Source organism: Phycodurus eques, chromosome 12 (genome assembly GCF_024500275.1).
Source record: "Phycodurus eques isolate BA_2022a chromosome 12, UOR_Pequ_1.1, whole genome shotgun sequence".
Taxonomy (NCBI): Eukaryota; Metazoa; Chordata; class Actinopteri; order Syngnathiformes; family Syngnathidae; genus Phycodurus; species Phycodurus eques.
Genome location: NC_084536.1, coordinates 8,057,377 through 8,079,381, shown reverse-complemented (window position 1 = coordinate 8,079,381; position 22,005 = coordinate 8,057,377). Strand labels below are relative to the sequence as shown.

The window sequence follows — 22,005 nt, the reverse complement described above, 5'->3', positions numbered from 1 at the left end:
CTACTGTAATTTTTTTATACATATTTTTCAAATTAAAAAACTCTGAAGAGTACCACAGGTGCATTATTTGCCTTGTGTTGATGGATTTGTACAGAGAAGGTCAGAAGGAGCTACATTAGGGCTTTCCCACCGCAGGAACCTTTGCAGGAACTTCCCTAGTCACCAAGGTAACTTGAGTTCCTCGTGTCCTCACCAAAAAAAAAAAGCTACCATGGTACAGAAGGTTCCGCCTGGATTATTCCGTTCTTCCTGGCGGGTAGGGTCTTCCTAGAGCTAACAGGAATTCTGAGCGGGCGGGCTGTGCTGACGAACGCTGATTGGTTGACAGACCTCTGTAGGCGTTTACTTTCTCATCACAGAGCTTCCATTGTGCGGCGTTGGGCCACAGGAACCTTTTGCTACTAGGAACTCAAAGTTCCTGAGCTTGTTGGTGAAAAAGCCCCTATTGTGTCTTTGTAGGTCTAGAGAAAGCGTATGACAGAGTGCCCAGAGAGGAACTGTGGTAGTGCATGCGGAAGTCTGGATTGGCAGAGAAGTATGTTAGAATAATACAGGACATGTACGAGGGCGGCAGAACCGTGGTGAGGTGTGCTGTAGGTGTGACAGACGAATTTAAGGTGGCGGTGGGACTGCATCAGGGATCAGCCCTGAGCCCCTTCCTGTTTGAAAAGGTGATGGATAGGCTGACAGAAGAGGTTAGACTGGAATCCCCGTGGACTGTGATGTTCGCAGATGATATTTTGATTTGCACTGAAAGTAGAGAGCAGGTGGACGAGCATTTAGAAATGTGGAGGCATGCACTGGAAAGGAGAGGAATGAAGATTAGCCAAAGTAAAACAGAATATATGTGCATGAATGAGAGGGGGGGTGGGGGAAGAGTGAGGCTACAGGGAGAAGAGATAGCAAGGGCGGAGAACTTGAAATACTTGGGGTCAACAATCCAGAGCAATGGTGAGTGTGGTAAGGAAGTGAAGAAAGGGGTCCAAGCAGGTTGGAACGGGTGGAGGAGGGTGTCAGGTGTGTTATGTGACAGAAGAGTCTCTGCTCGGATGAAGGGCAAAGTTTATAAAACAGTAGTGAGGCCAGCCATGATGTACGGATTAGAGACGGTGGCACTGAAGAGACAACAGGAAGCAGAGCTGGAGGCGGCGGAAATGAAGATGTTGAGGTTCGCTCTTGGAGTGACCAGGTTGGATACAATTAGAAATGAGCTCATCAGAGGGACAGCCAAGGTTCGATGTTTTGGAGACAAAGACTTGGATGGCTTGGACACATCCAGAGGAGAAATAGTGAGTATATTGGTAGAAGGATGATGAGGATGGCACTGCCAGGCAAGAGAGGGAGAGGAAGACCAAAGAGAAGGTTGATGGATGTCGTGAGGGAAGACATGAGGGCAGTTGGTGTTCGAGAGGATGCAGGAGATAGGCTTCCTTGGAAAAGGATGACGCGCTGTGGCGACCCCTAACGGGACAAGCCCAAAGGAAAAGAGATTTTTATTTACCTTGTTTGTGAAATGAAGTGGATGTAAATGACTGAATAACATGAATAAAATAACTGCATTTCCCCATGAGATGCTGTTAAGTGTCCTTGGAAGGTGGCAAGTTATTATTTTGATCACTAACAATAATTGTGACTGTTGCAGTTCTGGCGTGATAAGGAGCTTTTTCGCGTGCTGCCTTCTCCTCCTGATGGCGCTCGTATTCGTGTCCAGCGTGTACTGCTGCTACGGGGTGAGTCGCCGTGGCTTGTCCTTTTGTCAAAAAACGGGAGTAACTGCGGTGGTGCGTTCAGGTGTTCCCGGCGGCCCTGCAGACCTTCTCCAGGAGGATCGTCCAATCGCGTTTGAACAGCACCCTGGTGGGCGTGGCCACCATCGTGGTGGTCTTTCTGTCAGCCTTCGTCAACATCGTGAGCGGCGTGACCTTTTCGTTCGTGTTTTGCGGTGGTCTCTCGTTGACCCTTTGGACCCTCTCTCCTCAGTTCAGCTGCAGCGGGCGTGACCTCCGCAGCTGCATTGGGGCGGAGCTTAACATCAGCCGGGACGCAGTGGACGCCTGCCACGCGCGCTTACTCAACTACAGCCTGGATGCACAGACGGGACCCTGCGGGGACCCAGCGCCCTTCTGTGGTTTTCCTGAGGTACGGCAGGAACTACAAGTCACACGCAAAGGAAGTAGAACCTTTGGAGAAGCGACGGAAATAGCTGTCTTCTAAATTGTCTGGATGCGTTCAAGTACAATTGTAGAAAAAAAAAATCTAAATCTTGACGTTGGCAGACCACACAACCTAGGCAGGAAGTACAGTTACACAAACAAGGAAGAACATGGAAATAATTTGTGACCATTGTATCGGTTTTTTCTTAAGAAAGGAAATGTCATAGTTTAACTTATGTAAGCACCGTCATTAACTAAACATTGTGCTGTAGATACAATGCGTTCCATTGCAGTCGTAAAAAAATATGTTCTTTAATGAGATACATTTTACTGCAGTTGGAAAAAAAACTATTTTCTTGTTGAGGTGTTCAGGTTCAGTCATAAAAGTTGTTTTTTAGATGCAATGCATTTATCAGTCATAAAAATGACACTAAATATGATGCATTCATGGACGGTTGTATGAAAGATAACAGGTATTCCCGAGAAATAATGTGTTTCAGTGTACAAGTGTAGTCGTAATGCGGATGTTCTTTAGTTGCGACATGTTCAGGTGCAGTCGTAAAAATCACAAACATTTTGAAGATGCGGTGCACTCATAAAAAAGGAACATTAGTCGTGCGATTGTAAAACAGACATACTAAAAATCTGACATGGAAAAAAAGATGGCACCTTAATGCGTTGCATTTAGGAACATCATAAAAAGGACGCTCTTGATGTGAGGCGTTTTCAAAAAGGATGTGACACATTCGAGTGCAGTTGTAAAAAAAAAAAAAAACATTTCGTTGACGTGTGAGATGTTTTAAGTACAGGCATAAAAAGATGTTTCCGGAATATGATGCATTTAAACAGTCGTAAAATCGAAGTTCTAAAGGTGCAATGGATTCGGGTTCTGCATATTCCATGTGTTCAGATAGAGTTGTTAAAAAGAAAAGAAAATCTGGAAAAGACATTCTCTAGAAAGGTTCTTGAGACGAGTTGAGTTCAGGCAACAGTATATGAGACGCATTTATGTACGACCATAAAAAAAAAAACCAAAAAAAACTTTCAAGGCGACATGTGCAAGTGCAGTCATAACAAAGTCCTTATCTGACTGAGGCACATTCAAGTACAGTTGTTAAAGTTTTCTCGACACATTCAAGTTCAGTCTCAAATAAAGATGTTCTCGAGGAAAATGTGTTCAAGTGAAGTTCTAAAAAACTTTTCCTTCATGTGAAGCATTTAGGAACAGTCACAGAAATGATGTAGTTGCGATGCGATGAATTCAGTTATGGTGGTAAACAAAATAACTTTCTTTACAGGCAACGAGTTCAAGTGCAGTTGTAAAAGAGCCATTCTCTATATCTGACACAGTCAATTGAAGTTGTAAACAAACAAACAAAAAAACATTTTCTTGATGAGATGTTCAGGTGTAAAATAATGTTCTCTAGTTGCGATGTGTTCATGTGCACGAAGCCATTCTGTGCATTGAAGTGCAGCTGTAAAAAGAAAAATCTGAATGTGAGTTGTAAAATAGATGTGATGTGTGCAGGTGCAATCATTACAATGATGTGATGTTCCATAAATATGAGTTAAAAAAAAAAAAATGCTTTTGTGACATAAGGCGTTCAAGTTCACTTGTAAAAATGTTGTTGATGTTCTCTTGACAGACGCGTTCAAGTACAGTTATGAAAAACCGTATCGCTAATGCGAAGCGTTCAGGCACAGTTGTCGAAATGATGTACTGTTGCTGTGATAAACTTCCTGAATGTGTGTTGGTAAAAGAAGACGCCGCCGAAGGTGATGCGTTGACGGGCAGCGGTCAAAGCGCGTTTGTCTCTCCCCTCAGTACTTTTCGTGGTGCATGGTGCTGAGCCTGCTGGCGTGCTCGGTGTTCCTGCAGGCTCACAGCCTGGGCAAGCTGGCGCTCATGCTGGCCATGGAGCTGCTGTACCTGGCGCTCGTTGAGCTGCCGCACGCCGCGCTCCTCGACAACCGCGACCTCCTCGTCGTGGCCAACGCCGCTGCGTGAGTTCCTGCTCCACGCATCGCCTTACACGGTTTTTATATTAGTACTTAAAATGACATTTAAAATCCCCACGTAGCGATTCGCAAACTGAGTAGTGGTTCGCATTTGATTTTCTAAATGAAGCCCCTCAACTCACTTCAACACCTCAACGCCACAAGATGACGCCATAGCACTACTTTTTTTTTTTTTTTTTTTAATGAAATGGGTGACTAAGTGAATTTGCAAAGGCCGATATTAGCACGAATGAATGTATTCACAATTTCAGACAATATAGCGGCTAGGGAGTGATTGGGAGCACAGCCTGCGTGTCTCTGTAGATTTGGTGTGTAGATGAAGGTCTGACTCCTTTTCTTCTTCGTCATCCCTCACAGCGAGCACCTGAACGGAACCAGGTGAGAGCGACACGTCGACGGCTTCTTTTGCCGAGACAAAACCTTTAAAACCTTGTCTGCGTTTGTGCGTGTGCGTTCTGCAGCTGCGTGGTTGAGTCCAAGGTGCCCCTGAAGATCGTGACGCCCGTGGTCATCACCGTGTTTGTGCTGGCGCTCTACCTGCACGCCCAGCAGGTGGAGTCCACGGCCAGACTCGACTTCCTGTGGAAGCTGCAGGTCAGCTCGCCTTCGGGCGCACTTGTACGAAACACGTTCTCTGGATGCCGTGCGTTGGGGTACAATCGTTACAAAGACGATCAGATACACTCGTAAAAAGACTAAATGTGATGCCTTCGGATACAGTCATGGAAAAACAATGTGTGATGCTTTGTATTCAGATTGAGTTTTAAAAAAAGAAATTCTTGATGCAGCTCTAAAACAGCCTTTATGTGATGCGATCAGGCTCGGTAAAAAAAAGACTTGACGCATTCATGCGTATGGCCTGTTTGTATTGCGTTTTTTTGTATAACTACACTGATTATTCGTCTGTACCTGAAGGCATCACATCTCAACTCTTTTATTTTTTTTTTTTCTCGACTGTACCTGAATGCATTGCATCTCCAAAACGTCTTTTACAACTGACTACACTTTATGTGAAGCGTCGAGGCGCAATTGTAAAAAAAAAAAGTCTCTCGATGTGACATCCTCACGTTCAGCTGTGATTCGTTCAGGAGCAGTCGTAGAAAAGACGATCTCTAGATCACGCATACAGGTGTATGTCCTGTTTTTATTGCTTATTTTTAAAACTACACAAATTTTACGACTGTACCTGAGGGCATCACATTTTAAGTCTTTTTTTTTACAAATGTACCTGAACGCAATGTATCTCCAGAATATCTTTTACAACTGAATACACTTGACATGATGCATTGAGGTGCAGTCATAAAAAAACACATTCTAGAATCTAGTTCCGTCGCTGTGATGTTTCCAGGTTTACAGCTGTAAAAAAACAAAAAAACACCACAGCTTTGATGCATTCAGGAGCAGTGGTTAAAAAAGACATACTGTAGGTGAACAATTAAGGTGTAGATCCATTTTCCTTTTTTTTTTTTTTTACATCTATACAATTTTTAAGACAGTGCCTGATGGCATCACATTTGAGGTCTTTTTTTCGACTGTACCTGAACGCATTGCAACTCCAGAATGTCTTACAACTAAATACGCTGTGATGCATTGAGGCGCAGTTGTAAAAAAAAGACACTCCGATGTGACTCATATTGGTGCAACTGTTAAAAAAATACACTTTAGCTGTGTTGCATTCAGGAACAGTGGGGGAAAAAAATAATTAAAGACGCCAATCACTAAATGATGCATTCAGGTATGTTCTGTTTTTTTTTGTTTTTCCCCCCACAAATTTTACAACTGTACCTGAAGGCATCCTATTTTGAGTTTTAAAAAAAAATCATTGTAACTGAACTTTATTTACCAACCGTAGACACTGGATGTGATGGATTGAGGCACGGTTGGAAAAAAAGACACTCTGGATGTGATGGGTTCAGGTTCAGTGGCAAAAAAAAAAAAAAAAAAGATCTGAATGAAAGCCACTTTACCTGAAAGACGACGTGCGGATGTGATGCATTGGGTTGTGGTTTGTGTGCTTGCAGGCGACGGAGGAGAAGGAGGAGATGGAGGAGCTGCAGGCGTACAACCGCCGCCTGCTGCACAACATCCTGCCCAAGGACGTGGCGGCGCACTTTTTGCAGCGGGAGCGCCGCAACGACGAGCTCTACTACCAATCGTGCGAGTGCGTCGCCGTCATGTTCGCCTCCATCAGCAACTTCTCCGAGTTCTACGTGGAGCTCGAAGGCAACAACGAGGGCGTCGAGTGCCTCAGGCTGCTCAACGAGATCATCGCAGACTTTGACGAGGTGACGCGAACAAAAAAACGCCCCCGTGCGACGGCTTTTGTTACGACTGCGCCCGAACACGCCGCACCTTCGCGAGCACCTTCTGGAACATAGATGCACATAGATTTTTGGTGATGATTGTTAGTTTTCTGACATTAGACGACATTAAGCTTTTTTACACTTACATTAAGCGTTTTAGACTGCACCCGCTTTGGCCGCCGTGTTTACAATTTGAATCAGTGACACCCAAATTAATTAGCAATTGAACATAATTTTAATGTTGTGTTCATGTGAGAGTGCAATGATGTACTGTATGACAGCAATGTAAGGTATGCCAAACTTGAACAAAGCTGGTGTTTGGAAACTCAAGTGAGCTGCCGTTTGTATTTTAACGGATTGATGGCATTTCCATTCATTTCAACGGGGAAAACCGATTTCAGTGTTACGAATGAAGCCGGTAAGCGTCGGCGTGTTGACGCAGATGTGTCGGCGCTTGCAGATCATCAGCGAGGACAACTTCCGGCAGCTAGAGAAGATCAAGACGATAGGCTCGACGTACATGGCGGCGTCGGGCCTGAACGCGGGCACCTACGACAAGACGGGCCGCTCGCACGTCCGCGCGCTGGCAGACTACGCCATGCGCCTCATGGAGCAGATGAAGCACATCAACGAGCACTCCTTCAACAACTTCAAGATGAAGATCGGTGAGGAGCGCGACGACGACGGGACACGCGTACTCTCCTGTACGCTCTACGTTATCTTCTTGTGCGTCCGTCATGTCATGTCAGGTCTGAACATGGGCCCTGTGGTGGCCGGCGTGATCGGCGCCCGCAAGCCTCAGTACGACATTTGGGGCAACACGGTCAACGTGGCGAGCCGCATGGACAGCACCGGCGTGCCTGAGAAGATACAGGTGCGTACAAAAACGCACTTTATTTATTGCCTGCACATTGTGCTGCGTCCGGTCGTGCAATCACAACAAGGGAACTCCAAATTGGAAATAACCATTCATGGGTCAGAATCCTTTTTTTCCCCAAAAGTGCCTGCAATAAATGAACTAGCTTGTTGAAGTCTGGCTTGCTGGCAGTAAATTGTCATGTTTGAGCATTAACCTATATTTCCAACACATTTACTATTCTTATTCACTGTAAAAACCCAAACTGAAAATAGTCATAATTTGCTTATTTTCAACTAGTTTCAGTCAGTCCCCGCAGAGAAAGCATGCCAATCATCTAGGGAGATAAAAAACAAGTCTCACGCTATGTACAGTATTTTATTATTGGGTTGAAAAATGTTGGGTTTGCTTTTTACTTAAGTACATTTATAAGTGTGTACTGTGGCTTCAGTACTTTTACCAGAGTTGATTTTTGACTATCGGTACCTTTACTTAAAGCTATAATCCACAACTTTTTTCTTTCACACAAGTCACTGCTTGAGGCGGTGACACAATGTTGATTAAGCCATTCAGCTCGCTCTGTACTTGTCAGTTTGTTATTTCTTATATTTAGTGAATGCGCTATGTATTTCCTGCGCTAGCCCGGTTGGTCGCGCACTGCAAATAACGCATGTCCTTCAAAACATAGTAATAAAGGTTGGCGAATCGCAGATAAGGGGCATAGCATGCATTACCTACGTCATAATGAAGGATGTGCTTTTGTTGTTATGAACTAATAGAGCAGGCCTGGCACGAATTTGGGGCTTAAGGGTTAATTTTACTGAGATGATGTAAAAAAAATAAATAAGAAGAATTTTAAACGTAAAATTTTAAATTGTTGTTGATATTTAAACAACAAATTATTTAATGCTCAGGGGCCACATTTTCTTCCTTGACGAGGAAAAGAGTTCAAATGTGACATGTAGCTATGCCCTAAAACCCAATTATTATTAAAAAATAAAATCCTTATAACTCCAGCATTGTTTTGTGCTCCTTTCAAGTGCGGTTGGAAAAATGATACTCATGATGTAACTCATTCGGACGCTGATGTCAAAAAATTAGACTGTGTTGTGTTTAGAGTGGTCTTTTTTACAACTGTACCCAAACACATCATATCTTGATTTATTGCATTTGTAATGCTTTCAGACACGTCAGTTTTACGTTATTGTCTAAGCGCATTGTATCTTGAGAACATTTGAACGCGTCACATCTAAAATGCACTTTTTTTTTGCTCTCTTGAGACGCAATTGTAAATAAGAGGCTACATGTAATGTATGCGCTGGGACATAGAGAACACACTTTTTACAACTAAGCCTGAATGCATCACAAGCTTTTTTGATGCCTTCAGGCACAGTGGTAAAAAAGACTGTTCTCTTGCACCTTAACACAGCACAAATGCATTTTTTAAAAGTAAAAACAAACAAAACATTTGGGGTGTTTCTTTTAATTGAGGCAAAACAGGCAGTTGTGGAAAAGACATTTGAGATTCATTCATGCCCAGTTGTTTAAAAACAAGATGACTTTTACAACTCAAAATGCATCACATCTTTAAATATTTTTTGGGGGCGACACACCTGAACGTCAGATTTAGAGAACTTTTTACTAGTGCGCCTGAACATATCACATCTTGAGATCTTTTCTACGTTCAGACCCAATTGTTTCAAAAAAGAAAAGAAAAAACACTCCCGAATGTCATTTAGAGAACTATTTTTTTATTTTAACGCTTTTGTGATATGTTCAGGTGCATCGCCTCAATAGAATGTTTTTGTTTTAATCACTGCCAGCCCTCCCAGTTAACATGGATATTTGACATATAAAGCCGTGAATGTGATAAAAACTGAATAATGCCAAAACATGGTAGCTTTGAAGTCTTGCTCACTGGTCTGTTGTTCTCTCAGGTGACGGCCGACTTGTACCAGGTTCTGAACTCCTACAATTACTCGCTGGAGTACCGAGGCGTGGTGACTGTGAAGGGGAAAGGCGACATGATGACCTACTTCCTCAACAGTGGACCCTCCGGCAGCAGCTAACGCACTTTTTTTTTCCTGGACCCAGAAGGGGCCACGCTGGCCTGACAGGAAGTTGAATGGTTTTTTTCTCCCCACTTATTTTGAACTCTCAAGGATCGAGAGAAGTTGACACCAAAGAAGCCAATTATAGCTCGCAGACATTTCAAACGGGCCTAAGTCCGACGTCTTCTGAGCTCTTAAACGCATCGTGAGCAGCTGCTTCCTGTTCCTTAGGCTGTCCACTTGAAAGGAAAAAAAGATGTCAACAAAGACGTTTTTATAACTTTTGGACATTTTCTATCTTGACTTGGGAAAGTCAAATTCTATATTTTGTACAAAAACAGATTATATTACATTATTTACACATTATCACTTACAATGTGACAGCCCGAAGAACGCTTGGCGCACCCTCACGACCCATGAATGTCCAATGAGGCCTTTTAACTCAATCACTTTCCACTAAAGGTATTAATCACTACAGCTGGTTCTGTTTCTTTTTAAATACATGTTACACAATCAACCTTGATTTTTAGATCACTTCAACTGGCTGCGTTATTTTGGAGTATTTTTCAGACGGGGCAGAACTAGTAGAGTAAAATCAGAGAAATGCGGCGGTCCACAATGCGAATAATATGACTGTCTATGACACAGCATATACCGTAATAAAAAGAGATGTTTGATTGTTCTTTCAATGAATGGCTGACAAAAGTAATAAACTGGGCCAAGTGTCACATTTGAGGACTGTGTTCCCTTTTTTTTTTTACCAACAGATGGCAGCAGATCACTATGTTTGGTTCAAAAAGGCTGACAATGCATTTTTAACCTACACACTTAAAACTTGACGTATCTCGTAATTACGAAACTCCACCCCCAAACCCCTCACACTAATAAAGCAACAATGCCTCTTTAACTTTTCCTACAACAAATCAGCTATAACATCAGGTACACCTGCAACTCAATAGGTGGTGTGCCAAATAGTGTTCGTTGTGTGTGATGACATCACACATAACGATATGTTGATGGTAGGCTTTTTGTGAGCTCTCACTGGATGCTTAACATAATCCCTCAAAAACATCCATCCACCCATTTTCCTTACCGCTTATCCTCAACTAGGGTCACGGGCGTGCTGGGCTAGAGCCTATCCCATTTATCTTCGGACGGGAGGCAGGGTAAACCCTGAACTGGTCGCCAGCCAATCGCATTCACACCTACGGACAATTTAGTGTCTTCAATTAACCTACCATGCATGTTTTGGGGACGTAGGAGAAACCCACGCAGGCAAGCAAAGAACATGCAAACTCCACACAGGTGAGGCCGGATTTGAACCCGGGTCCTCAGAAGTGTAAGGCAGATGTGCTGACCAGTCAACCAACGTGCGCCCCCCCAAAAAACAAAACAACTACTAATTAATGCAATTTCAATGTGAGCACAAGTCTGTAAATAAATAAAGCGCCTCAGTGAGAAATAAGCATTGGCCAGCTTTGCATAGGTAGGGGGAAAAAAACAAAAACAAAACACAACCCCCATTTCTGATTCTCATAAAAAGTTGATTTTTAAGGTCTTTTTTGGTTTACGACGACCAGCCAGCTGGAGTGTTGCATTCAGGGTCATTAGGCGTTCTAGTCACACTCTTGCATTGTATTCAGGTCGTGAGAGGACATAGTCACCTGTGTGTTGTGGGTCGTTAGCCATAGCAGTGACCGGTGCGCTGAGTCCAGCGTCCTAAGACAATGTCACTGGCATGTTGTGTTTCGGGGTCATCGGGTGTTGTAGTCCCACTCTAGATTGATTCAGGGTCATCAGATGTCAGGTATTGTGGTTGTCAGGCTTTCATGCAGTGTTCAGGGTACTCGGAGGACAATTAGTAGAGTTTTGCAGTCAGATTTATATTAGATGCCTTCGTCATAGATTTTGTGGAGCGTTCAGGGTCGTCAGACATCATCGCAGTTGCTCTCATACTGTGTTCAGGGTAAGTTGTATTTAGGGTCAGACGTAGTCAACTCTTGAGTCGTGTTCAGGCTTGTCAGTTGTCGTAGTTCGAGGAGGCCAGACGTGTTCAGGGTTATCAGACGCTCTTGTTTTGCATTCATAGCGGTCAGACGCGAGCGTCGTCGCTTTTGCGCCCTGTTCGTGGTCGTCAGACATCACGGTAGCCACTCGTGTGTTGTGTTCAAGGTGGTCAGGTCCTGCTCGCATGTTGCCTTGGCCCGGGGGTGGGGCAGGGGTGGGGCCTGACATAATTTCACATTGCTTACAGGGTGGTAAAATAAATTCAGGATTATTGGAGGCTGTGGTCGTAGTTCTCATGTTGGTCAGATGCTGGTGGTGTCGTTTTTATGATGTTTTCAGACGTCGTCATAGTTGCTCTTGTGTGGTCGGTGCGTTCAATGTCGTCAGACATGATGGTAGTGAGACCAAGGGTCGTCATGGTGACCACAGGACCACGCAGTCGTCAGCCGTCCTGCTAGTCCCTCTCGTGTTGCATTCAGGGTGGTCACATGCAGTCAGTGACATCTTGCGTTCAGTGATTTAAGACCTCTCTCGCAGTGCGTTCAGGGTCCGCTCAGACGTTGTAGTCGGGCGCCTTGCCCAGGGGCCGCCTGAGGTGTGTGTGCAACGTCATGCAGGCGGCGACGGCCACATGGAACAAGATCTGCCACACGTTCCTCAACTGGAACAAGTACATGTTGCACACGCATACCAGGGCCAGGGCCAGGAACGACTTGACGTTCCGCCACACCGAGAAGTATGCAAACAGGAAGCACTACGACACACGGGAACAATCGCATTAGTATGTTACCACATTAGTGTGTTAGTTGGGCAGCACTATTAATCGAATTTTAATCGTGATTGCGATTTTGTCTGCCACGATTAAATGAGCCTGGTCGTTGGCAATTTTTTACATTTCAAATGCGGGCAGCGCTGCATTATGAAAAGTGCTTCATTTGTAGCAGTGTCCGCAACCTAGTCAGCCAACATATGGTTAAGGCTCCATTAAGGGCCGGTACCGCGCTCAACTTCTAAATAAAAGCTTAAAATAGCATTGATGTCCAATGTAGTAATATATGAAGCTTTTATTTTGAAGCCGGACCTCTCAGCACATTGGCAGAGAGGCAGCGCGTCATGGTAAGACACTATTAACAATCGTTGTAGCAGCTGGATGGAGTTCAACTTTTCGGCTGGCCTGACCAAAATGAAAAAAGCGAGTACTGAGTAATGAGTAAGTAGAGAGGGAAATCACAACTGTTCTTTGCAGTTTGTGACCATACACGACTGACCAACGGTCAAGCAGAACAACGGAGACGTACCATCCTTGACAAGTCACTATATTGACAACGGGGATTTTCAAACGAAAAGTCGGTGCTCACAGCTGCATGTTATTGCCTTCGACACCTTGACTATATTTGCTTCCATTTTCGTGATTGCACTTTGTAATAGCATATTTACTCAGTTAGCCCTTGCTAAAGTAGAATATTTTTGGGTACTAATCGTGCAACCCTACGTGTTGGCATATTAGCACAGGATCCCACCTGGTAGAGGCAGGCAGCCGTGCCCAGGAAGAAGGCAATCACATAGCTGAAGTCCTCATCCTCATTCTGCCAGGACATGACAGGATGTGATGTCACAGGTCATGTGACGTGACAGGAAGAGCAACATGGAGGTCAATCGGTGCAAAAGTAACTAGTTGTTGAAATCGGCCACTAGGAGCCGTTTTCTGGATAACAAGACAAGGGACTTTTGCAATAAATGTCAGGGTAAAAGCAGTGCAGAAGTGATTGGTACTTGTAAGCGTTGGGAGCGGGCGCTGGGTGCAAGAGATGACCATTTGGACTGATCAAAGAGCTTCTTTGAGAAGGATTTGGAAGACTGAATCTCAACCAAACTGGTTCATCAAGACACTAGTCAGCAAATGCTTTTCCAGGCCTTTACTGAAGCCTCTTTCAGATTTTGTTTGTTTCTGGGGGTTCCTCCTTTTAGTCTCCTCTTCAGGAGGTAAAATGCATACTCTATTGGGTTAAGGTCCGGCGATTGACTTGGCCAGTGTAAGACCTTCCACTTTTTCACCCCCGATGAAGTCCTTTGTTGTGTTTTTGATCAGTCTTGATGGATTTTTATGTAAATTGCTATACAAAATGGTTTGCCAACCTCCACAGGGCAGGGGTGAAGGTATCACAATCCACTGTTCGAAGAAGATGCCGAGAGAAGAAATATACAGGCCATACCACAAGATGCAAAACCACTCAGCAAAAATAATTGGAAGGACAGATTGGATTTTGCAAAGACGTACAGAGTACATAACTTTTGATGTTTTATGGACTGATGAGACTAAGATTAACCTCTACCAAAGTGATGGAAAGGCCAAAGTATGGAGAAAGAAAGGATCTGATTACGATTCAAAACACAAGCTCATCTGTGAAGCATGGTGGAGGTAATGTCATGGCTTGGGCTTGCATGGCTGCTTCTGGAACGGGCTCACTAGTCTTTATTGATGATGTAACTCCTGATGGCAGCAACAAAATGAATTCTGAAGTCTAAAAAACCCTTTTGTCTGGGAGTTTACAGAAAACTGCATTCAAACTAATCAGGAGAAGCTTCATCGTGCATCAAGACAATGACCCAAAACACACTGCCAACACAACAAAAGACTTCATCAGGGGGAAAAAGTGGAAGGTCTTACACTGGACAAGTCAATCACCGGACCTTCACCAAATAGAGCATGCATTTTACTTCCTGAAGAGGAGACTGAAGGGAGAAACTACCAGAAACCAACAAGAACAGAAAGAGGCTGCAATAAAGGCCTGGAAAAGCATTTCAAATGAAGAATGCAACTGGAATTCAGAACTTTTGTCTCTGATCTGAACCCAAATGTTAGTTTTCGACAAAAACAAAGGAATTGACCTTGCCGTTCCAATACTTTTGGAGGGAACAGTATATGATTGCTGTTCGTGCTTGCGCTAACTTTTTCAATGATCACGGTGCTCAACTGTGCGCGTTTATACAATCATAATGTGGTTAGAGTTCATCTGTTTGGAGCCTGTGAAGAAGCGTGCTTTAGAAATGGCACACTTGTTTCGATGTTTGAGTAATCATTTGGTACGAAAAGTTTGCGACAAGCTTGGCCATGCGTTTCATGGCAATACATGACCCCTGCAGCCGTAGTCAGCCAACAATTAAGATTGTTTCACGTTGTTTCAAGCTACGCATTATACTATTAAAGTATTGGTTCATGTTATGCCATTGTGTAATTTGTATATAATTGTGCTTCCTCTAGAGGTGTCTTTGAGTTTAGTCAGCTGATCTATAAATTCAAACACACATCCATGAACCTATATTGTATGATGTTACATGCTAAAATGCTAGCTACTCAAGTGAAGGTGCAGAACACAAAGACTTTATGCCTTTTTAATGGCTTATGGTTTTTTTTATACTTACAAGAAGTACAATTTTAAACTTTTTCTATATTTGTTTTAATTTGTTAGAAATGTGCTCACTGAAAACATTATGAGACAAGAAAATACAGTTTGCTGTTCAATGTGAATGTAAGGGGGAAAAAAACGGTTATCTCAATAAGAAAACCAATTGTTTGCTGATTATTTTTGTGTATTCATAATTGCTCTTTAACCAGGCAAAAATTTAAAAAATAAATTAAATTACATTAAAAATTAAAAATAAATTTAAAAATCGAACTTATCCGAATACTCCAAACATTTTTGTAGGCTACTAAACTACTACTACGATTAAAATATTCGATAGCTACAGCCCTAATTCATCGCAAATACGTTTACACTTTGTATCTTTTAATACTATTATTATTTGTCAAATATTTTGCCTTTATTTTTACTTCATCCTCTTTTACTCATTTGTTTTAAACTTAGGATGTTTTTTGTTATATCTGTCAAAGTTTATATCTTGAAAGTAACTGTTAAATTGAAAGGTTTTGCGATGTTATTATTGAACGAATTATTTATTACCAAATAAACACACACAAAAGAAACCTAAATCGATTGCCGGGTGCCGGGAATTGGTACCGCCCGGTTCAAATGTGAAAGGTACTCATCCCTATTGCTCGGTGACCGGAATCCAAATGAACCAATGAGGTTGAGGTTGGGCCCCCACAAATCCTTCTCAAACTTTTGATTGGTCCAAATGGTTGTGTTGCACCCAGCACCAGCCTCTGACGCTGACATGTACCAGTCACTTCTGCACCACTTTTATCAAGACATTTGGTGCAAAACTTGCTTGTCTTGTGAACAAATAAACAGTACTCCTAGTGGCTACAACTTATCTTTTCCACAACTACAAATTACCTATCCACCAAATGTACCTCCCTATATGTCGCAAAAAATGTTGTGAATGTCACCTGCAGGACGCTCTCGATGGCGTGGACACCACGCAGCAGGTTGAGTCCACCGCAGAGCACGCTGAGGACGCACGACACGGCGCCAGGAAGCGTCACAGGCTCCAAAGTCTGACTGGGAGCTGGAGGACAACAACAAGAAAGACTCAAAAGCACGTCTTGTATGCTGATCCTTGTATCACGATCCGTGGAGCGCGTGGTACCAACCGATGCCCTTGTACTTGGCGGACGAGCGCGAGGGCGAGAAGCCGTTAGCAGCCTGGAGGTCGTCGGGGGTCAGCCGGTAGGGAGGACGCAGCTTGAGCTCCGTCTGCATGTCAGCCATGTTGATCTTGGTTGACAGAGAGCGTGGGCTGTTGTAGCGATGCTTCGTACGCTGGATCACAACGTCTGAACACGGGAACAACACATTGTCAGAGTGACACAATACCTACAGAACACACACGCAATACCACTTACACAGCACATGTACACACACATACGGAAAAACACAAAAAGACAGACAGACAGTAATACTCACATCCATATATACTCCCTAATCTGCGGGGGGAAAAACAGCTCAAGAACTACTTTGTACTTTTTATCTTAATGTGCATTATCTCCATGCATGCACACCAGGAGGCTAAGGCATGCATACACACGCACACAAATCAATGCAGACAAACACATACAACAGACACACAAAACAAACATGCACACAAACATACATACATGCAGGGACATACACAACACACACATACAGATAATTACACACAGCCACACAATGTGTCACGTGCAAACACATACACACATAAACAAACATACACACATAAACTGAAGGTGACGAAGCGTGCACCCTCACCGAACTGTATGAAGGAGTAAGGCCTGACGGCGGCTGCAACGCGTTTGCTGTCGTAGGTGACGAGGAATTCCTTCTGCAGTTCGTCCAGGAAGCAGAAAGCTAACACACTAGGATAACTCGACAAACACACCATCATGTAACACACGCCCAGAGCGCTCGTGAAACTACACACGCACACACAGACAGAGATACAGAGAGAACGATAGACAGAAAGACAGCTCGAGATAGAATGATAGATTAAGCGAGAGGGCGATAGAGGGAGATCGAGAGATAAAAAAAATAGATGGAGAGAAAGAGAGAGAGATAAACACAGAGAGACAGTTGTTATTAAAAAGCATCCAAAGACATTTCCAAATATGTTCACAAAATAGTGAAGTCCGTTTGACTCTTATGCTGCATTCAATAAAATTGGAACTCATAGTTTTCTAATCCAAAACATGTCTGATGAGCACAATAAACTCGTGTTTGAGAATACATTCCATCATTTCTGAACACTTTATGACACAATACCAACTTTCAGTGCATTTAAGTGGGAATTATGACATTTCAGAGGAATCCTGAACTGACCGATTATTGGTGCCGATATTTGGCATTTTCATGTATATCCGTATCAGCATGGATCACTTTACACTTGAGATTGTGAGTCCCAGCATGCACATGTCTCAGCCTTAGAACAATGAGTCTCTGAAACCTATCATTACGGAGTAGATACAGAAATCCTCTGCTATAGGACTGTTGTTGCTTCGCGGTCCTGCTATATTGCAGATTTTTATTTGTACAATATTTTTGTGTTTTCCATTGCTCTTGCTCTCTCAATAAATTATGTTTCAGCCTGCTACGATAACAAATTTGTTTTTTATGCCGGTGATACAATAACATAGAGCATAAAAATTCAAGTCCACCCTTTTTAAGAACAATTAACTTTCAATTCTATAGAACATCGAACATTGGCATTTAAATGTAGAGCAATACATAAACAATACAATACATAACAGAGTCAAACTCTGTTCACAAAAATTGCATTTAAATATTAAACATTTGGCACATAGGGATAGTCATTAACCTACTAAAAGGGCACAAAAAATGCCTTAAAGCCTGCCAAACGTGAACGAATTAAAAAAAACTCGCAAGCATTTAGGATTTGTCACTATTTTTAAAGCAGAAGCCATTACGTTTACTAGATTTAACACTATACTTTAAAATTTGTTATTTTTTAGTCTTTATTTTTATTTATTGGATGAATGTTGTCATGTGGAATGGTCCAAGCAGGTGTTTTTTTAGCATTCCTCAACTTTCCCAGTCTTTCGTTGCTTTGCTCCCATCTTTTTTGGAATGTGTTGCAGACATCAAATTCTAAATGAGAGATTATTAGCAAAAACTAACAAACAAACAAAACAAAAACTTACTTTCATCAGGTTGAATATTAAATATCTTGTCTTTGTAGTATATTTAATAGAATATGTTAAAAAGTATTTGCAAATCATTCTGTTTTTATTTACGTTTTTACACAACATACCAACTTCACTGGAATTGGGCTTTGCACTAATAATCAGTGTCAGCCCTGAAAAACATAACAGTTCATCTCTATCCTGAATGCATCAAAGGTTCCAGTGCGTACTTGACGTTGTAGGGCCCGCTCGCAAAGGTGCATCTGTCAGGGAAATGCGGGAGCTTCTTGGAGAGAGCTTTCAGGTGTTTCCTGGTGTCGTGCAGCTCTCGGTCGTGCTCGTAGTCGGTGGACGCCGACAGCGGCAGGCCATCGCCCACACGCACCACAGAGGCAAACAACACACTTGACATCTCAGAGACACAATCCAGACACAGGCGTCCTACATCCAGGGGGGTGAAAAAAAATTAAGATATACTTCAAGGGAAGCAGATCATGTGGTCACATTTTAAAAATAGACATAAAAAATACATTTATAATAAATGTAAAAATATTAAAGCTGTTGCTGAACGATGAGTTTATTAAGCCAAAAAAAAGACATTAATTGAAGATGGTAACAGTGGGCTAATACTGATATCTTTGAGGCAATTTAAATTTGGAGCAAATCTCATAAGTGCCAGAAACAAAGATTTTTTGTTTTAAATAATTACAACACAAAGAAAAGGAAAAACAGTAAAACCTTTACAAATACCAATAAAATAAAAACTAAATGGGGTGGGGAAATCAAGAAGCAATGCTACACGGAAATTAAAATAGTACCAAAAAAAATAGCTGCAGAGAAAAACTTTCAATCATATAATCATGGGGGCAATCAGAGCTATGCTACACAGAAGAAAACAGTAAAATACAAGAAAATATTAAAATGTGGGAGGGGGGGGGGGGGGAGAAATAAAGCTAAGGTATGCAGAGAAGGAAATTTCAAAAAATAAAATGTGGGGAATCAAAGCTATGACACAGAAAAAAAAAAAAAAGTGCTACTAAGAGGAGAAAATTTGTTAAAACAATACAATGCGTGGAGAGGAAGTGATCATGCAATGTCACACAGAGGGGAATAAAAGTACAATTATATCTATGACATAGCAGCATATCACAATTGTTTTTCGGCAATTTTTTGCACTTTTTGGCAGTTTGAGGGGGAATATTTTTTTTTTTTTTTTTTTAAGAAAGAAAGTTGCTGTCATATATAGTAAAGGTTCTAATTTTTTGTAGACTTACTAGTAGATTTAGTTTTTTTTTGTTTTTGTTTTTTTTGCTGGCGTTAACGTTTCACTTTCAGCTAGTATATAGCATTTATACGATACAATGTTAAAATTTTGCCCGGGACGAGATGCTTTTTTCTCGCCAAAATCTTTATTGAAATTCTGATATATATATATATATATATATATATATATATATATATCACACACACACAAACATATTACTATGCAGCTGATCAATATGACAATGTTTCGTGAGTAAGGTTCAAAAACTAACATTCAAACACACAAGACACACGGGGAAAAAATGCTCCACGGACGTGACGTTAAACCATGGACAGCTCCACTCCCGAACACCAAGCAGCCTCCAAACGACCACCAACACACGCGACTACACTGGAACAGTTACAACCTTTACTCTGCATTTAATCGATAAACATAAAAAGTACTCTAAACTAAACAGACAGCAAGCAATAGTCGAGAGAAACACATACAAACCGCTGAAAAGTTAGCATATAGGTTGGTTAGCATGTTAGAACAAAATGGACACTCACTAACAGTTAGGCTTGTTGAAAATATGGTAGTTTAAACTTCAAAATCGGATATTTAATGACACTAATATTCGTTATTAGTGACGCCTCTGACGGTTTAGTTAGCCACCTAGCAGCTACTAGCAGCTCGGCCAATGCTTCTTCCGTGTGGCTAACGTTAGCATGCTACGGAAATGCGAAGAAAGCAAAGCTTCCTCTGATAGGAAACAAACAAGTTCATAGGGAGGTTCCGTTGTGTTTGGATACCTGAAGAGATGAATCAGCATCGCGGATATGTTTGAGTCTTTTGGAGTAGGTCAACGTGCGAAATAGTGACAACACATTATTCCCACGTTTAGTCCAAGCGCTGCTGCCGATGATGTATCTGGTTTGACTGGTGCGACGCGGACGTGGCTCATTCGCAAAGCATTGTGGGAAAAGTAAGAACATCTCTAATTGGCATCTCGCAAACACATTTTCCCTGTGAACAATGTATTCTCTAATACGATATTTGGTCACAAATACAATTATATTATGTTGATAAAGATAATATGTTGGAGTTGTAATTGCTATTTTTCCATGAAAATATGAGTTTGCCTTTGAAATACGATTTTGCTAAAAACAAAAAAACAAAAAAGAGACAACAAAAACCCGCTATATTATGCTATGGAAATGTTACATTTTGCCACAAAACACTATTTGATTTAAAAAAAAAAAAAAAAAAAAAACATATGTTGGCATTTTCGCTTTGTCTAGTTTAGTTTCCCATGTAAATGTCAAATTCTACCATTAAAACACAACACTATATTTGCAAACCAAACTCTTATATTCGGTTATAAAATGTTGCATTTTTTTCCACAAAGAAAGCTTCATAATCTGCTTCAAAAGGTTGTACTTTGCTGTTAAAAGTAATACTATCCAAGGAAAAAAAATATGTTGCCTTAAAAACACCACATAAGGAATGCTACATTATGCCATGGAAATGTTACATTTCGCTACAAAAACACAATTTGGCCACAATGAGCATTATAGTCTGTCTCCAAATGATAATCTGTTCTCAATTGATTTCTGGATAAATAAATAAATAAATATTGCCATTGAAATATTATATTTTTGCTGAAACACTATGCTGTGGCTCAGTTAGTCGAGCCAGTTGTCCAGTGACTGAAAGGTTTCTGGTTCGAATCCCGCATGTCGAAGTGTCCTTAGGCAAGAAACTGAACCCTAATTAGCTCCCAGTGGGCCTGGCAGCGCCTTGCATGGCTGCAGCGACCCATTAGTGTATGAATGTGTGTGTGTACGTATGGTTGAATGTGAGGCTTTGTAAAGGGTTTTGGGCGCTGTGGTGGTTAAACACGCACGTTTTCTATGTAAACACTACATTTGCAAATAAAAATGCTTCATTAGGCTACATGAAAATGTTACACTTTGCCACAAAAGCATTGCAAATTTTGCCTTGAAAGGTTGTATGTTGCCATTAAATATTTAAAAAATATTTAAAAAAGCATTATAGTTTGCCTTAAAATGTTTTAAGTTACAATTAGAATTGTTTTCTGAATCTGAATAGTTTTGCTTAGTTTTCAATGTAAACATATTTTGTCACTAAATATTTGCTCACAAAAATGCTACATTAGGTATGAAAATGTTACATTTTGTTACTATTCGTCACAAAAAGCATTAACTTGTCTTAAAAGGTTCTATGTTGCTATTAAAATGATATATTCATGCTTACACAGTCTAGTATCCCATGTAATGTCACGTTTTACCATTAAAACACAATAGTGCTCACAAAATGGCTCCATTAGGCTAATAGCCCAATAGTTTCATAGATGCTATGAACATTTTCATATTTAAAAAGTATAGCCTTTTTTTAAGGGCCTTGCTCTGGACACCCATGGCATTTAGAGCACAAATGCTCGTGAAACAATCACGTTTGCAAATGACTTGAAAATCAAGCAAAGGCGTTTAGGAAAAAGTATGATTTTATTCATTATTATTTGCACAGTAGAGGGTGATAGTTTACAGCTGATTGAACAAAGGCAACAATGACTTCTTGGCTTTAAGTGTAACACGCAAACACAAACACACACGGACTTTGGGATAAGACTGAGACTCTTTCTATTCTCCCAACGAACTGGAATGATTTCACCAGACGCTCCCGCTAGGAATGCCTCCAGTAACGACACCACGATAGGACAAGGTGTGATTCTGTCTTGTTTTCGCGCTTTCTTTTTTGTGTTTTATTTGATGA

At 41.6% G+C, this 22,005-nt stretch overlaps 2 protein-coding genes across 4 annotated transcripts in view; one reads left to right on the top strand and one right to left on the bottom strand.

The window, feature by feature from the left end:
* adcy5 (adenylate cyclase 5) overlaps positions 1–10,117 on the top strand; it is a 58,072-nt gene extending 47,955 nt beyond the window's left edge. The window contains exons 13-22 of the mRNA XM_061691149.1: positions 1,643–1,730; positions 1,792–1,908; positions 1,981–2,139; positions 3,979–4,157; positions 4,530–4,550; positions 4,634–4,766; positions 6,194–6,457; positions 6,936–7,140; positions 7,225–7,349; positions 9,269–10,117. Of these exons, the coding sequence (XP_061547133.1) occupies positions 1,643–1,730; positions 1,792–1,908; positions 1,981–2,139; positions 3,979–4,157; positions 4,530–4,550; positions 4,634–4,766; positions 6,194–6,457; positions 6,936–7,140; positions 7,225–7,349; positions 9,269–9,400 (1,423 nt within the window). The 3' untranslated portion in view covers positions 9,401–10,117. The remainder of the gene's footprint in view (positions 1–1,642; positions 1,731–1,791; positions 1,909–1,980; positions 2,140–3,978; positions 4,158–4,529; positions 4,551–4,633; positions 4,767–6,193; positions 6,458–6,935; positions 7,141–7,224; positions 7,350–9,268) is intronic.
* Positions 8,807–20,152, bottom strand: sec22a (SEC22 homolog A, vesicle trafficking protein). 3 transcript variants are annotated; one of them, XR_009769528.1, is made up of 8 exons: positions 20,022–20,152; positions 18,197–18,407; positions 16,579–16,742; positions 15,945–16,127; positions 15,741–15,859; positions 12,910–12,975; positions 11,047–12,143; positions 8,807–9,335 (listed from the first exon to the last, which is right to left on the bottom strand). XR_009769528.1 is itself a non-coding variant. In XM_061691150.1 (7 exons), exons 2-7 carry the CDS (start codon positions 18,376–18,378, stop codon positions 11,943–11,945), a joined length of 915 nt encoding a protein of 304 aa, XP_061547134.1. In that variant the 5' UTR covers positions 18,379–18,407; positions 20,022–20,152; the 3' UTR covers positions 9,494–11,942. The 3 variants fall into 3 exon arrangements, 2 of the variants coding, with proteins under 2 accessions (XP_061547134.1, XP_061547135.1); XM_061691150.1 differs by lacking the exon at positions 8,807–9,335 and having other exon boundaries at positions 9,494–12,143; XM_061691151.1 differs by lacking the exons at positions 8,807–9,335; positions 12,910–12,975 and having other exon boundaries at positions 9,494–12,143.
* Between the last annotated feature and the right edge of the window lie 1,853 nt (positions 20,153–22,005).